General features: G+C 36.4%; 1 protein-coding gene across 1 annotated transcript in view; it reads left to right on the plus strand.

The window, feature by feature from the left end:
- LOC145991668 (uncharacterized) overlaps positions 1–18,661 on the plus strand; it is a 122,290-nt gene that overhangs the window by 95,951 nt on the left and 7,678 nt on the right. Inside the window, exons 16-18 of the mRNA XM_083127732.1 lie at positions 5,298–5,595; positions 14,324–14,377; positions 18,301–18,406. Coding sequence (XP_082983858.1) covers positions 5,298–5,595; positions 14,324–14,377; positions 18,301–18,406 — 458 coding nt within the window. The remainder of the gene's footprint in view (positions 1–5,297; positions 5,596–14,323; positions 14,378–18,300; positions 18,407–18,661) is intronic.

An 18,661-nucleotide genomic window follows, 5' to 3' on the forward strand; every position in this document is an offset into this window, starting at 1 on the left:
ATCTTACCGACACCATCTTCCATGGAGAGAACTGGAGCTTCCAGCAGGACTCAGCCCCAGCACACAAAGAACGCACCACCCAGCAGTGGTTGGAGGCAAATGTTCCTGACTTCATTTCCACGTCAGATTGGCCCTCTGCCAGTCCAGACTTAAACCCTTCGGACTACAAATTGTGGTCCAAGCTTCAGGAGATGGCTTGCAAGAAGAGACATCCCAATATTGACAGTTTAAAGCGGTCTCTTCAGAAGGCAGCTGCGGAGTTTCCACTTGATGTGTTGCGTAATTCCATTGATGAGTGGCCTCGAAGACTTCAGAAGTGTGTCAGTGCTAAAGGTGGCCATTTCGAATAATTATTTGTGATTTTGGTTCATAATGCATCCATGCATCTCATGTTATTCTGATATTACAATATCTCTCACCATTTTGTGTCTATTTACTTACAATTTTGGGACAGTATTTATGGTAAGACTAGGTACAAAAAGAAAAAAAATTGTTACTTTTATGTATATCAGATATTGTAAAGCAGCAAACTAATTCCTTTACTAACTGGTTAAAGATGTTAATAAATTATGAAATAGTTGAAGTGGTTTTATTATGTGTAATTTTTATTTATATTTTGCTTTATGTTAATATAAATCAATTAGATTTCCTAGTTATTATTGTTTTGCATTCTTGTTTTACATTTATTGTGCATATTGGTGTAGATTTGTTAACCCTTGAATTCCCAGTGTCCCCTACAGGGGACTCTATTTTGAGACGTAATATTTCATTTTCAACTTAATTTTTAATTATTTTTTTAGGATTCTTTCTAATTTTAGTATATTTCTGAAGGCAGCCAATACAGATATAACTGTTGACTCACCTGGTGGCGCTTCCAGGAACTAGTAATTCAAAATGGCCGAGGAGTTGATGGACGGTATCGCCATGTCTTCCTCTTCAAAAACACGTGCAACAGACAAAAGGTAAGATCTGTGTATGTTTGTTAATTTATAATATAGGTAATAGGCTAACGTTAAATAATAAATAAAAAGAAAGATCAAACACTAATTATAAATACGAGTTATTTATTGAGAAATAATGGGTGTCCCCTGGAGGGGACACTGGGCATTACATGATGTGAATCACATCTCACTCATCCAATGTTTGATTTTTTATAAGAAAAAAATTATCTTATAATAATTATTGTGTAGAATATTTGTAAGAAACCGTAACGTTCTAACAAGTTTCTTTGTCTTTTCAGTCTACAACTACACGAGATTGCTGAGCTTCTAATGCAGAACGACAATGACGTGGAGGAAGTTGTCCTTTTTTCTCCAGATGATGGAAGTATTACAGATGAGGAGAGTGGAGATGAAGCGGAAGTAGACATCAATCACCTTCCAGGTGTGCTGAGATCAAGAGTGGAGGTAAAATTAACTTCTCAAAATATTTCTGAAGCTTCAGAAATAGCGAAAGGTGATAACAAGGTGACATCAAAAATAAAGAAGAGAAAGCTTTTACCAACTCCTATGAAAGTATGGACAGATAAAATTGATCGTTTTTCATCTTCTTGTGGCAGGGTTGATCGGGACTAAACAACCAGTTCAGTGCTTTGAACCTATGTTCAGTAATGAAATTATAATTCTTATGGTTGAAATGAGTAATCAATATGGTTTACAAAACAATCGTGTTTTGAATGTAACAATTAGTGCAATGAAAGTATTTTCAGCTATTTTGTTCCTTACTGGATATATCCGACCAAAATACATGAGAATGTTTTGGGAAACAAAAGATGACACTCACAACAAACTGGTATCTGTCAGTATGCGTAGAAACAGATTTTTTGAAATTCAGCAGAATTTACATTTATGTGATAATCTCAATTTACCTCCCAATGATAAATTTGCAAACGTTCGCCAATATTTCAGCCTGCTAAATAAGAATTTCATTGAACAATTTAGTAAAGTCGCCACCAGTCATGTGTCAATAGATGAGACTATGGTACTATACTATGGCCATCACTCTTCAAAGCAGCATATTCATGGGAAACCTTTCAAATTTGGATGTAAAATGTGGTCTGCAGCCACTAATCTAGGATATCTCATTTCATTCGAACCTTACCAAGGTGCTGCAGCTTCAAAACTCCCATACCAAGATGAATTTGGTTTCGAAGCAGCAGTGATACTTGAAATGGAGACACGTATGCCCAAAGAATTTGGACCCTACAACTTCTATTTTGATAATCTTTTTACTAGTTTCAGACTGCTTTCAACACTCAGTGAACACGGAAGTGGAGGAACTGGCACTATTAGAGAAAACAGACTTGAGAAATGTCCACTTGATAATTCATCTGATCTGAGAAAGCAGCCACGGAGTACAATGTCCTTCAAGACGACTGAAAATTTGATGGTAGTGAAGTGGCATGAAAATAGTATCGTAACACCTGCTTCAAATTATCATTCTGCTCATCCAATTTCTAAGGTTGACCGAGTTGGAGTTGTTGGCGGAAGGAGGAAGAAGATACAAGTTGACTGTCCGTCTGTCGTTCAAATGTATAACAGATACATGGGTAGAGCTGATAGGTTCGACGAAAATATAGATTCACTTCGTGTTGGCCTTAGAGGTAAAAAGTGGTGGTATTCCCTATTTGCATTTGGCCTTGATGCCGCATGCCAAAATGCTTGGTATTTGTTCAGAAAATATAAAGACAAGAGTTACACATACTGCGATTTTCGCAGAAACATTGTGCGTGTTCATTGTGAAGTCCATGGCACATGCCGTCAGAGACATTATGCATGTGCTTCCCCAGCCGACAGTAGAGTGCCTGATGAAGTACGAGACGACGGAGATATTAGTGAACACATTCCACAGGAGTGTTCACAAAAGAGATGTGCCAAATGTCACAAACACACGAGAGTCATGTGTACGAAGTGTAAAGTTGGCCTTCAACTTCAATGTTGGTATGAGTTCCATACAAAATAGTGATAGTAAAAGTGGAATGCTAATTCAGAACTACAATTATTTAACTATGTTTCAAAGTGTATAAAAGGTTTATCAATGATTTGTATTCCTGTATCAGTATACGTTGTATAATACATAAGTGTTCAAATGGAAACACTTTTTTTCATTAATGTTCATCTACTTCCCAGTGTCCCCTACAGGGGACGCCCCTGTAAAAGTATGTATCGTTGTAAAAGTTACTAAAGTGAGAAATAAATTCATTGAGAGATATAAATTACATCCAAGAAATGTGAAAAGTATAAATTTTCTATCACACATGTACCTTCGGGAACTGGAGGGTTAATGATCTCTTGAGAGAGAAAAAGCATTGAACACTCACAAGTACACTAATTTGTGTATGTTTTTGATATTATTCTTAGTACAGTATATTTGAAATTAAAAGTAATTGCTTATCTTTCGTTTGTTGTAACAAAAACTCTCCCCCCTGAAATTTTTTGGTGGGGGGATTTTTGAGGGCAAGATTGTTGGTTGGGAGAAAATCCCCCATCCTCCCCAGGATTTTGCACCCTGGGAAGCAGATCCAGAAAAATTAAGAAAACCAAGAATTTGTTGCTTCTACGTGGTACGTTATACTGAAAAAAATTAGCACTCTACCTGATACTGTTTCCATACCGTTTCTAAGGGAAAAGATGAATGTCCTGGTGCAGTTGTTCATTTCTTCGAATTTCAGTTTGTGTGTTGTCAAATGTATTTAATGCAACAGACGATCGGGGATGATTGAAACAATTTTCAAAGATTTTCACACATTGCAATATTCAATAATGCACTTTGGCACCATGTAGTTCTTCCCATAGTAAATAGTAAACAATGCCAACACTAAAGTGTTTGAAGCAAACATATAGAAATTCACCCACCTGAAAAACCATAATTTTTCACCTCGCAAAGCGCTTGAAAAAAGTGTGACCACGACCAGCAAGTTTTACCAACTCTATTTGGCAGATGGGTGCATGGACATATTAGCTGTCTTAATAGACCGAACGCTCGGAAACGTTTATCTTCACATAGAATATGTCATCCGTGTGTCAGCAATCATATGTTATGAAACTTTATAGTTTGTTTATGAAAATAAATGTTAACTAGCTTGGTGGATATGCTAGATCGCTGACAGTATACAGTGCACTTGGACACTTATCGTGAAGTTCGCAACACTGAGCCATCAACCGAGTGAAACGATGACACTCTGGCTTTCGTTCAGAGCTTGCCCATTGGGAAACAAAATTTTCCCCTAGATAGCTTAAAGTCCCATTGGATCCGTCAAGGTCGCCCGTTGGTTCCTAGGGACCTTGATGGCGTTGGCTGCCTACAGGATGGCCAGGGTGATCTTACATACATGTTTTGTCAACGTGCCGCGAGAGTGTGTTGATCGCCCCATGTCCGAAAAAGACAAACCTTGGAGGCTTGAAGATTGAGGCAAGCCAGAAGAAATAATAAAAAAAAACAAAAGTTAAAAAATTAATTTGTAACAGTTATGCTGTGTGCCACCACTGCTGACTTTGCTGTACCGGAGTGCACACGTGTGGATGTTCCTGGATATCCTATGGCTATCCAGAATTTCGACAGAAATATCTAGAAGACATCCATTAGACATTTCCTGGATATTTGTGTGCTGTATGGGATGTCACTTCACTTCAAGAATCCCAAAACATGAATGAAGACTTCCTTTCCCCAAACACCATTTTTCTTCAATTGTAATACTACAGCATTGAGAGGTAGCCCAGGTATTTGACTCATACCATGGGTGTAATGTACACTGGATAGCTGTAATATATCCAGTGTAGCACTTTTCCTTTAACAAGTTGCTACTCAAATATGTCATAGGTTTTGAGAATAATTTACGACTCTTGACTGAAGCAAGGAACACAATGTGCAACACAATCAGAAGGTACAGGTACAGCAAGTAGAGTAGTCATAAATGTCACTACCTTTGAATTATTGAGATGACATGGTGTACAACACCACAATATATTATATATACGCAATATAATTTTCTTGTTTGTTGAGGGAAGACATGTCTCCTCTGTCCCTCTGCTAATGATGTCCATGCAATTAATTTGATAAGAGGGGAGAAACAGAGAGAGAGAGGCAGAGGGAGTGAGAGAGAAACATGCAACCAGCTCACTGAGAAAACACAAGTCAGCACATGACATGACACGGTCAGATCATTGTTGGAATGCTTTTGCCTGAACTCAAGTTCATGACGCATAAAACATAAAACTGCTATGGTATCAAATCATGTAAAATAAGGTGAAATAATAATAATATGATTTGATTTTGAAACTACAAATTCTTTATTGCAGTTTGCATGCCACGGTGGAGATGAGGTTCCAGTATCTACTCCCATTCTGCACATGGAGTATAAATCAATTAAACTCCATGAATATATGGTGATTGAGTACCTGGTGACAGATGAAGTTGCAGACGACAATGTAAGAACTCTTCCTGTAGAGTCCAGAGGATGCAGATTCCCTGATGAGAATGACGTCATGTGGGCCTTTGACTACTACAGCTACTCTGGCTGCATAGCACAATGCAGAGTGGAGAGGAAGATGGAGCTATGCAACTGCACTGACATTCTCATTGGGTATGGTGCAGAAGGTAAGATGGCGACAGTGTAAAATATCCACTGCCTAGTACTTGCAGGGTGAATTTCATGGGCATCATCACGATTTTGAATCTAGGGGTACAGAGATTCATATGAGGGTGTGATGAATGCACAGGATGTGTATTGATAGAATTAAAGAAAACACTACAGAGCGAGAGAGAGAGAGAGAAGGGTGAGAAGGAGACTTACAGACAGTATTTAGAAAAACATAAACAGGCTATGATTCCATTAATATATTGTTTTTGGATGACAGTTTGCAAAAATCTCACAATTCATGATGGGTTAAAACAAGGAGATGCATTATCTCCATTGCTCTTTAATTTTGCCTTAGAATATGCTGTTAGGAAGGTAAAAGAAACTAACGAAGGACTAAAATTAAATGATATGACTCAGTTGTTAGCATATGCAGATGATGTAGACTTACTAGGGGATGATATACATACAATTAAGAATAATGCTAAAATATTTTTCAAACCTGCTAAAGAGATAGGTTTGGAAGTTAACAAAGAGAAAACTAAATATATGCTTACAGGCCGAAACCAGGTGTTAGGTAATAATCAAAATCTAACTATTGATAACAACTCGTTTGAACCAGTTTCCAAATTCAAATACTTAGGAGTAATATTAACAAATGAAAATTATATCAAAGAGGAAATAAAAAGTAGGCTTAATTCAGGAAATTCATGTTACTTCTCTCTTCATAAATTTTTGTCTTCTTGTTTAATATCTAAGAAACTAAAAGTTAAAATATACAAAACAGTAATTTTGCCTGTAGTATTATATGGATGTGAAACTTGGTCCCTTACATTGAAAGAAGAACATAAATTGAGAGTATTTGAAAATAAGATCCTTAGGAAAATCTTTGGACCTAATAGGGATGAGGAGACAGGTGAGTGGAGAAGGTTACATAATTTAGAAGTGCATCATTTGTATTCATATCCAGATATTATTAGAATAATTAAATCAAAAAGACTTAGGTGGGCAGGCCATGTGGCACGAATGGGAGAGGAGAGAGGAGTTTGCAGGATTCTTGTTGGGAAACCTGATGGTAAAAGACCTATAGGAAGGCAAAGACGAAGATGGAGGGACAACGTTGAGATGGACCTAAAGGAAATCGGTAGGGATGGAAAAGAGTATATAGATCTTGCTCAGGATAGGGACAGATGGAAGGCCTGTGTTGCTGCAGCCATGAACCTTCAGGTTTAAGAAAGCTAGAGAGTTAGTTTAGTTAGTTAATCCTGATTATATAAAACAGTGGCATATTGAAAACAGGATATTTTCAACTTCTGCTTGACTTTTCTGAAGGGAAACATTCAAGAGTATGAAGACTACAGTATTACCATGCCTCTTCCTCTATTCTCGCACATATTCATTCATAATGTACCATATGTTTTCCTTAGTTCATTGTCCGTTTGAAAAAGGAAATACTAAAATAGTAAACGCACAAGCACAAGCACAAGAAAGACTATCAAACTGAGTTATAGTCCCGCATTATTGATTCTGCCCTTTTCAGAGCAAAATCCTGCATATGTTCCCACCTGTTGAGTGCAAGGTTTCTGTGTGCAATACTTATGCTATTATATGGATATGAATTGGAAATAGTGATTTTATTCAGCCAATTTTGAAAATCTGTTTTCTATATCTCTTTAACTACAACCCTTCGTGATTTGGACACGTGCCATGATCCTCAAATTTATTTATTATGCTATCAGCTAATGTCCTACCAAGAAGAGAAGAAACCTCTGATCCTGGGATTGAATTTCCAACCCTAAGAAAAAGATGCAATCAGTTGCTTACCATGTAATCTGCCCCTGCATTGCCAATATGTGCACCATTCTTAAATACATCATTTATTCAGTCAAAGTCTTTGTACCATCATGAAAAGCTCATTGAAAGCAGAGGTGTTAACATTTAACATTGTTTAATTTTTTGCCAACAAAGCAAGGAAGAGAAGTTATAAATATAGCAACACAGGGGCACTCAGGCAAAAGTGAAGGGAACATTTTTATGTGTGGTGAGGATGAGAGAAGTAAGTAAATGACTGTCCAATTTAGTTTGCAAATTCGGCATGGTCTTTCTCTTCTTGGTATGACTATAATTTTCAGTGACTAAAGATTAAATCAATTATTTTTTAATAATTAACTTTATATTACAAAAATTATTTTTTTGTACTTTTTCACTAAAACAGTAAATTACAAGATAGTGCATACAGTGTTTTTTAAAAATCATGCAACCTAACTTCAATCACTATAAAATGAGAAAAGAAAGAGACATTTACAGAGGTGTTACTGCATTATGAATATTCTCCCATTCAGATAATTTAAATACTTTTGATTGCCAGTTTTTCCATACAGGGAATTCTACAAAGCAGACATACCTTTATCTTACAAGAGAAAGTTGTATGAATAATGATGGGGGCAAGATGAAATTACTCATGTAGAATGTCTATGGATTTAGTTATTCTTCCACCCACATCCCTCTTCATATATCATCTGTTAGGTTAGATTATGTAAAATCAAAGTACTACAACTTTTTTAAGTGCCGCCATATTTTGTATGTGTTATATGAAAAAGAACCTAAGTATTCACTTATACAACAAACTTGGTAACCACCAGTGGCGTGGCGTGGGATTTTTAAAAGTGTTACCGGTTATCAGTAGGACATTTAAGGGAGGAGCCATAAGACTTGGGTGCCTCCCCACCTCATTCCCTCCCCCCCCAATGTCTTCCAAGTAGTTCATATAATATTAATCTGGTACGTCTGCAATTCAATACTAGATTTTGGTAAAGTTATTAATCAGTAAAAAAAATGTTGACATAAGGACTGAAGTGAAATCCCAAACATTGGTTGTTGACACAATAATACGTAATTTGATACTTACAGAAACCTTCGAAGGCTACTTATAGAGCAGATCAATCCGACGACTCTTCTTTGAAAATAGTTATATGATGCTGTGGTCCCGGGTTCGAATCCTGGCTTGGGCATGGACGTTTGTGATGTCTATTTATCAACTTCATCATATCATCACTCATCCCCATCTTTGTGAATTAGCCAAAAGTGGCACAAGCCAAGCAAAATCAATCAAATCAAATCAAAAAAGTTCTATGATGCTGTCATAAAGTGAAGTTTTTCATTTGAATTTGAATTTTTGGGTGTGTCATGGTCCATGTTATCCACACCTGAATTCCACACTTTTTTTTCACCCGAAAATAGAGTACATGGCCAACAAAACAGTTTCGACAACTGTGCACATCCACATAATCTCGGATAGTCATTATACCACGAAACATTGAAATTTCAGTCATATCCAGCAGACAACTTGGTTTTTAAATCGATCAAAATAGACTTTGGCCTCCCTTTCACCATAATTTTGCTTTTTTTCTGTAAAAGAACAAACCAAACGATTGCTTCAGAATATCTTCTATCGCACAATTACACACACTGTTCAGATAGGATGAACCCGCCACCTCGGAACTTGGAGCAAGCTCCATTAATTAATTGGCAATGCCCGAAAACAACATAAAGACCAAAGACACCACTTTCAAAACTCGCACTGCACAGTCCCTCCCGCAAACCGTTGTTTACTTTTCTAACACATGAAGCACCCTCCTTGCCCACTCCCCTCTCAGTATCGGCTCTTCCCCAATATTTCCTTCCGAACCTGCAAGAAGTCCAGTTCTACTACTGTTGCCATCTTAGTTCTTTTGAAACCAGATTTGCCCAAATGGCGAAACTTTTCGTTTCAAATAAGACGTATGTAGAGTAGATGTAGTCTTCATCTGTTTCCTAACTACTCCCACTCCCATGTTTCGCTAAATCCACTGAAATCTCATTTCTGACACCACTACTATTTCGTATATTTTGCGTCCCTTGCTACCTTTAAGGCTTTCGCTTTGTAGGATAATCGTGATGATGAGGATGCATGGTGAATTATTGAAATAAAATTATTATTTCCTTGTGTATGTAATTATTAATTTTTATAATTATGTAAGTAAAATAATAACAACAAACATTGAAATAACCATTTCTTGCTGAGGATTCGAACCTGCGACACCTGACACTTCAGAGCGTGCTAAGATAACATTCAGGAAATTATGCTTGTAAGTAATGTTTTCACCCAAAAACAGTTCTGCCATCTCAAAAACATTGCTTCAATCCGAAACTATCGCATTCCTGCGACAACGTATGTCAATCTCAATCGGCCCTTTCAACAATTATCACAAATTCCTGTAACCGAAATAATATTATATGTGTGAAATATAGAATTTTAGGTTGACATTTTTAGAAGGACAGCTTCTTGACCATACCCATCCCTCTCCTCTGCTTCTCACCCATGATGTTGAAGAAGGACAAAGAGGACTTTCGTAATAGCTGATATTTAGAGTAAATACAAAATATCACTTGGTAGTTTGCTTTCCCCCAGAGTGATTTGATTTTTTTAAATTTTGATTTGGCGATTTAAGTCCACCCATGCACAGCAATGATAATCGGGACAGTTTAAAGTGGGATCCGAACCACTTGTGCCTCCACCAGGTATCAAACCTAGGATCCCTTGATTACAAGGGGGCGACGCTACCACTGCGGCACCGTTCCCCAGTGTGACTGGACACCTTCCGAGTAAGATAGACCCGATTAGGCGACTTAGCTCTTTACTGTCAATTGAATATGGCAACACTGATCTGTATCCGGTAAGGATCACCAGCAACTGCAGCGGCTAAACAGTCATGTCAATAACCTGCCTCCTCCTCCCACCGTAACAGTCTTTGCCGTGACGGAAAGTCTTCCTTGTGTGAGCTCAGGGCCCTTTCCTCATGTTGCCTGAGGAGGGTACTGGATCAGTCCTCCTCTTCGCTTTTGCCGGTGTCAGAAAAAATGTCAGTCTGCAATGTTTACTTTACGACAATGTTACCAGTTTATGTACATAACAATATTTTAAGACAGGTTCTTCAATTTATATTTTGGTGTTACCTGTGGTAACAGCGGCTACATGCGGCCTCTGGTAACCACATAAAAACAATTGACTTTAAGAAATAAAGAAAAAAGAAAGACTTACTACAAGACTGCTATTACTCAATTGATCAGTATCTGAGCATGCAATAACAGTATCAATAGCAACAAATTTTTACGCAACCTTTACTAATTTAGATATTATCAAGGAATCAAAATGCACATGTATTATACAGTATAACCTCAATATGTTTACTCATGTTGTTATAACAGACTAAATCGCTAAAACAAGAACAAAAGATACTATAGGGTACAAACAAATGATCCATTGATGAACTAAATCTCATAGTCCATGCTTATAGTTCTTCCATCATAAGGTATCATTCCATTGTATTAGCACAGTATATTATATTATTGAATTTCATTGAATTAGTCTATTGTAATGTTCAACTGCATTGTGAACACAAATTTAAATGACTTGTCTTATGTTGCAGAGTAAGAGGTTTCAGGCAATGCCTATATAGTTAGAATGGAGCTTGGGAAAGTCAAACCAGACTAGCCAGGTGCAACCAAGAATCTTTTTAGAAGTATCATTTCATGGCAAAAACTATGAATGATTTTCATGCTGTTGTATGGACAGTCCTTAGCCTTTTTGTGCATAAAGTGGACTTAAAACACCAAATCAGTCAATCAATGTATGGACAGTCCTTGGGTACATGTTACCTGCATTTGCTAACAAAATTCTGGACTTCCAGTATTGCTAACTGAAATCACATGCCACTAAAATATCACATTTTCACTTCTCCCTAGGTTGCAAATCACAGATTAGCATGCAACTATAAATTATAACCTTGTGAGATTTACTTATCTCTTTTACACTCCCCTAATTGGTATTATTTTTTTATTTGATTTTGAGAATTCCTGTATGTAGTAAACTGTCAATCAAAAGTATTTTTAAATATTTCAGTCAGATAGGCTTAATTCTATCTCTCCCTCTTTTCATGTCATAAGTGACCAAAGTTATGGTACTGCTACCTTTGAAAGACTGTGTATTAAAAATATATTTGTAGTTTTTTAAGGGTTATTCAAATGAAGCATAGATAGGAGTCGCAAGTCAAATACTTTGTGTATTAGATATCATGCACTATATCATAATGACAGCATACTGAGGACAGTTCCAGTGAGCTTAAAGATAGGCACCCCCACCAACAAGATTCTGTTCATCCTCTGCAAAGAAGAGTGCTGGTCTGTGAGGTGCCAGGGTACCTACTGGTCACACAGTTTACATTACCCCAGTTCTTTGTGCAGGATCATGTGAATAGACTTGGTGCTGAGGTTGACAGCCGTTGAAGGCTCACATATAGTTATACAAACATTTTCCTTTACCAATATGTCCACAGCTTTTAATTGTTTCCAGAGTGATTACACTTTGCAGTAAATTTTAACATTTTTCGTGCATCAGAAATGAAATGAGTGCTGATTTCAGAAATTCCAAAACTACATACCCCATCACAATTTTTAGAGACAGTCTTACCTACGAGAATAAAAAAGTCATACATGTACATTTCGAAGACTGTTTCTTTTTTCATTTTTTTTTTGGTATGGTGAGCTCTGTAACTCCCTGTAGAGATACTATTATTTTTTCTGGAGAAACTAAGGATGTTTGGTGAGCATTGTTCATGCAAATATTTTAATTTTCTTGTTTTGTCCATTCATTCTTCATGTAGTGGTTAGCTGTGTCACAGATGTCTCAGAGATAAAAAAAACCAACAGTACATTCTTCTTTGCAAACCAGTAAGTAGTAACACAACTTTCAGGTAACTGCAAACATTCCAAGTATGGGCTTCATAAGGGTAACTCATTTCTGCCATGAAGAAGAACAGTCCTCAGACTGAATTTGGATGAATCCACAAAAAGGTCCACAAAATATTTTTTTTCAAAAGTTGATGGTACTTTCCTTATACAGGAACAAAGTATACAATCTGACACAACTTCACACATCTGAGGTAATCAAAAAATAGTGAAGTAGTCGCCAAAATACCTGCAGCGTTGCCAGCTCAATATGAGAAAATTTACTCCTATTGGATATGATGTCACACCTTGGTCTCTGAACTTGTACATGTAGAAGAAAAAGTGATTGTGTATTTGAAATCAGCATAACAAAATTAGTGAGGAACACATGTTCACTTCTCTGGTGCAAAATAACTGTTGCACAGTGTTACAGGCGACTTCCCAGGTCATGTGAGATCCACCATGCTTTCCTGTCCTTCTTGAAACTCAGCACACCACTTATACACAGTACTACATTTCAAACAAGCATCCTTACATCCTGCTTGCATTCGACAAAAGATTTCACTTGACAAAACACCTTCTTTGCACAGGAATTGGATTATGGCACATTGTGCCCACCTGGACCTATACATTCCAAGTAACCAAAAGTGATTGGCCAAATGTTGGACCAACCGTACTGAAAATGATTGGCCAAACGTAAGAATATACCATTTGGGAATGGTAATATTGGCCATGTTTCCAACATTGGCTCAATGTGTGGTTTTTACATTGGGCCAATATACGGAAAACTAAAGTATAGATAGGTTTGTTTTCTGATATATATAATTTAGTGAGGCCAAATATAGACTGTAGTACAAATAATTTGTGTAAAATAAAAAAAAAATACATAGCACATTCTCATTCATCTGGTATCATTGTTTTCAACGTACCTTCAAGTGGTAGCACAGAACAACTTTCTAGAGTTTACTTAGTTCTCCATCTTCCATGGAATTTTGTCTACACATAACATTGTTTATTTTACATATATGGATCTTCAACCACCTTCACAAGAATATCTGTAAGAGTTTGCTTTTTCTACTACAGCTAAACAGACAAACAATAAGCAATTCCCAGCACAGAGATATCTTTTATCCATGGTGCCTGACAAAGGACTTGAGTGTAACTACAAGTTAAAAATAACTTCTACTTTCATTAATAAAATATTATATGTCCAGTATATGCTGTGTCTGAAATATTTAAAAAAGAATCACTGTTACATGTCACTTATTTTACACTCTAGAATTTACAGCATACTCTTGAAAGTTGTCTTAACATGAGAGAGTAGCTTTTAAAATTGATTTTGACTCACTTTTCCATGGTTGGGAAAGCTTTGGCAACAACCATTGGACCAACAATGCAAACCCAACCTTTCCCACATAAAAACTACATTTGGCCCAACGGTTGTGCTTACTTGGGACTACACACCTGCGAGAATGTCCTCCTCTACTCAGCAGATGCATCGCACAGACTTTAACAAAGTACTGTACCATTACCACATAAACCAATGCATGCAGTACTGCCACCATTCAGCAAACCCCTCAAATGTCTGTAGTGTTGCCAGCTCTGTCTATGTTTCACTTGATCGATCCTTACATATTTGAGAAGAGGCTGTCTTTCTCATCTTTGATTGAAATATGGTAACTATTTGTCATAATAACATGATGATTTCAAGTTAAATTCTGATTTGCAAAATATTAAAGTTTGTTAATTGTGATGTGAATATTGCACATATTCATTCATATTTGTATGTAAAGCTTGAGTTTTCATAAAGGGGTGAAAATATATATTGGCTTCTTTCTTTCAAGTTCTTCTCTGGAGTCTATTGTCCTGCAAGGTACTAAATCTTGGTCTAATTCATATGCGAATAATGAAGAGATTTCCCTTGTATTTACTTGACTTCTTCCTAAGTTTGGTATTTATCGAATGTTTGTGTTTTAATTACAGACAGGCAACGTCTATGTGATGACAAGGGTATAAAATGCATACAGGAAAATCAAGGTGAGTTGCCTCATAACTTTATGCTCAGATTATTTAATCAGGACTGAGCCTACAGTTTAAAGTGGGATTGATGCCAATGTGCAATGCAACTCTGCAAACCCAGAATCTCTTCCCTAAGCACATGGCATCACGTAAAAACTCTGGACTAAAATGTGCCAATGTCTGCACAATTGCTATGTTTAATAATTATGTTCTAAGTACTGAGCAAATATACATGTTCACACTGAATTGGTGATGTACCCATGGTGAATGACTATGCTCAAAAGCAGTGGCGCAGGTACTTTTTTCATTTGGGGGGGGGGGGTACAAAATTCAGCCACGGATATATATACTACACATATACTACTTCAAAGGTAGTACCTATAGGTATAATGTGAAGGCATCGGAAATATTTTATTTTAGAACAGCACACGAATTTCCTGTTTTTTTTTATTAAATATTTTCATAAATAATTTTTATTTCTTTGTTTTTTTAGTGTTTATGGCCATTTTAAAAACAGATTTTAACGAGAACAATTCCAAAAAATATAAAGCTCTGGACCTTGTTCATGGGCTCATTTTTAATTTATCAAAATGGAATATCAGGAGTTTGAAATGTGAAAATTGCGAACAAAGATACGTCTATTGATTTTTAATTCAGGTGGAGATTAAAGGGAGTGAGGATGATTTCCCCCTCTCCTGTATCTTCAGCCATCCCAACCAGGAATAATCGTCTCTCACCAACCGGATATAGAAAGAATATTATTGAATATATCATACTTATAGAGTCCACATCAGTTCAGTTCATTTTAATTGAAAAGTCCCATAGCTAAGCATAAAAATATCTTTAAACAATTTATGGCAGATGTGTACCACATCCAATGTCTTTTAGAAGCCATGTATTTGGTATTTCCTCAGACATCTATATGGTGTTGTATTTTTTAAGAAAATATTGAGTTGAGATGGTTCCCAGTCAACTCATAAGAGGTTTAACTTTGGAAAATTTGTAAAACATTTGACAAAGCATTTATTTGTAACAAAATTATTTGTTCTTCAAGTACTGAAAGTACTATTATTACATATACAAAACTGAAATCTTTCAGATGTCAGAGCAAGCAAGGAAAGCCATACACTCGAAAGTTGTTTTATTTTTATTTTCAATCTTCGGTGGACAATATGAAGAGCTGGCCAAGGTTACTTTTCATATTTAGTGGTATTAAATGCATATACATGCGTTTTTTAAGGTGACTTGTCAATTCCTTGTTTACATGAAAAGTTGAACTTTAATGTAAGCAAAAGCATGTGCACGTCACAGTTAAAGATTTTCACATCTACAAAGAAAATCCAAAACACATTCCCACCTCGCCAGCTTCTGTGGCGGAGTGATTAGCATAGTGTTGTATGACACTAGAGGTCCCCGTTTCGAATCCTGGCCTGGGCATGGGTGTTATTCATCATATCATCACCATTCCTCATTTTCGCGATTAGCCAGAAGTGGCAAAAATGTGAAGTAAAATAAACCAAATCACTCAATTAAACATTCCCATCTCACTCAAAGACCTTGTGAATTCAATCAAAAATCTACCAATATCTACCAGCCAAATGTGAAATGTCATAAACCGAACCTTAACTGATTAGAAAAATAATTTAGAAGTTCTAAACATACTTTTCCTTTCCTTATACCCCCACTGCATTGCTTTCATGCAGAAAAAATTGCAAGAAATTGAATGAAGTTTAGTCTAGATAACACAGTGCTCTAGACAAGCCAACTGGCAAACCATAGGATCTGCAGTGAGTCTCATTTATCCCGTGCATTCATTTGACTAATGTAATTTTCTTCCAGTTTGACTTTAGGGTTTAACTTCAAATGGCGTTGTGTTTGTATTGCATTCAATATCAAAATTAGATTTGAAGTGATTAATGTCCAATTCTAAGTACTATATCTAATACTTAGGTAAAATTAAGTTGTTGTCCTCTGATAAAATCACAAATTGCACCCTGTTCTAATGTCTAGGAAAGTGGAACCTTTCATTGCACCTAGGAATGACATCGAGATGAGACGAGTCGAGAATTGTCACAGCCTCATCTCCTCTCCTGTGTGGTGAGGTCCTTCTCATTCTCGTTTGTGCTTTTCTTTTGTTTCGGTGTCCACTCAGAAGTTGTTAAAACTTATTCTATGTATATTCACTTCATGGGCTAATCGGGACTGAATCTGCAGTTTAAAATAAAATCCAAAGCTGTGCATGTTGGACCCCTCAATTACAAGGCGAGATATCTTGTCCTGACCCACCAAACGTTTAGTATAAGCAACACGTACTTTGTGTCAACACTCAAAGTTTCACAATGTATATGTCTTTAAAGCAAAACTTTTCTTAATAACATTTTCTGCTTTATATCTTGTTTCGATGCTGTGAACCGTCAAAATAAGGAAATTGATTTGGTTTGATTTGGTGTTTTAAGTCCACTTTGTGCACAGTAAGGCTAATCGGGACTGGACCTACAGTTTAAAGTGGGATCCGAACCACTATGTGCCTCCTCCAGGTATCGAACCGGGGACCCCTTGATTACAAGGCAACGACGCTACCACTGCACCATCGAGGAGGCCCATCAAAATAAGGAAATATATCCTAAATAGATTAAACCGGGCAGCACAGGCTCGCAATTGTTACTAATGCATTAACTTTGCAATTACAGTAAACAAAATACACGACACTTTGAAAAAAGAAGTCAATAAAATATATGCTTGGTATGTCTGGATAAGACACACAGTAATTTAAATTCATTTTTAATAATTTCTTCAAATATGATACCAGAGTTTCGAACGAGATCGTCTCGGGACATCAAGTACCGCCTCGCTTTGATTTTGCAGTGATTGATTTCAGTCTCGTTTCGAAATTTCAGAGGAAACACAGACTTTTCTTTTCTCAGTATCATCTCTATGTTTGAAAATCTCTTAATATATAAGTTTAAGTATAGTTTCCCTTCTTACAAAGTTATGAAAATTATGGGTGATACAGGAGTACTTTGTACCCCCCTAGTTGGTCCATCGTGTCTTGTCTCATTTGTGTAAGTATTTCGTTTCGGAAAATTCCATTTGAAAAATTCAAAAGAAATAGTCAGTCACATACTCTTCTGATGAAGATTTATATATTATCTTTGAATTGACGCAACCACTTCTTTAGAAATGTGTACCCCCTTATGCAAAGGAGCATTCATCTGGAGTGTGATTTTCTAAGAGTAAACCTGATCTGATTCCATCGTTTCACAGATATTTTACACATTTTCATCTCCTTAAAGAGCTTTCCAAGAACACAGGTCAATGAACTAACTACATAGTAGCAAGCACAATGTAGTAGAATAAGTTTACAATGGTTTGAATTTCTGTGGTAGCTAAGTAAGATAAATTACATAATGCTTGTAAGTTATAAACAATATACATAAACCTTTTTTATTGAGCGAATGGAAAATATGTTGCTTTAACAGTAGCACCTTGCGTCTTCAAATTAACTAAGGGGAGTACAGGGGGTACAACAGGTTTTACTGATTTAGGGGGTACAGTACCCCCTTAAAAAATTAGAGGGGGTACAATGTGACCCCTGTACCCCCCCCCCCCCCATAGTTCCTGTGCCACTGCTCAAAAGGAGAGAGAGATGAGGGTGAAACTTGAGATATAATGAACACAGAAAATGTCACAATTTCATTTTTTACAAGATTTTAAATTTGCACTTTTTCCAAAAGTCTGAAAATGCAAGAAAAATATTTAAGCTTCCAAATGTAAATTGATGCAGTTTACAGTTTCTTCATGTTTATTAACTGTTTTTCACAAATTCAATGAAACTTTCTCCCTCTATGCTTGATAGAACATCTCAGTTGATAAGTTGGCCATCTTTGCTGTTTATATTTCATGATTACATACATAATCAATGCACGGTCACTTTTTTCCAGACAAAGTATATCCAACTAACTCCATCTTAATCGAAGGGAAAGGACTAAAATGCAACTGTCCATTGAGCTGTCTCCAACAAAGTGTAAAAATCACAAATATTTATTAGTAAGTAACTAAACATACATTTATTATCAATTTGTATACTGCATGCTCTTCCTGGAACTCTTCATTATATATGTTCTAAATTACAGGAGTTCTTGGTTAACTTTATATACTTAAGAGACACAATATTCCTAAAATAAAATAAAAATATATGGAAAGTGCTTTGTATTGAATGTCATGGGTCACAAATTCAATTTAGTTTCATTATCACTTTATAAAGCAATTACACATTAGCAGTTGCAAAATTGATATCAATAT

Source organism: Lepisma saccharinum, chromosome 8 (assembly GCF_977018435.1).
Source record: "Lepisma saccharinum chromosome 8, izLepSacc3.1, whole genome shotgun sequence".
NCBI lineage: Eukaryota > Metazoa > Arthropoda > Insecta > Zygentoma > Lepismatidae > Lepisma > Lepisma saccharinum.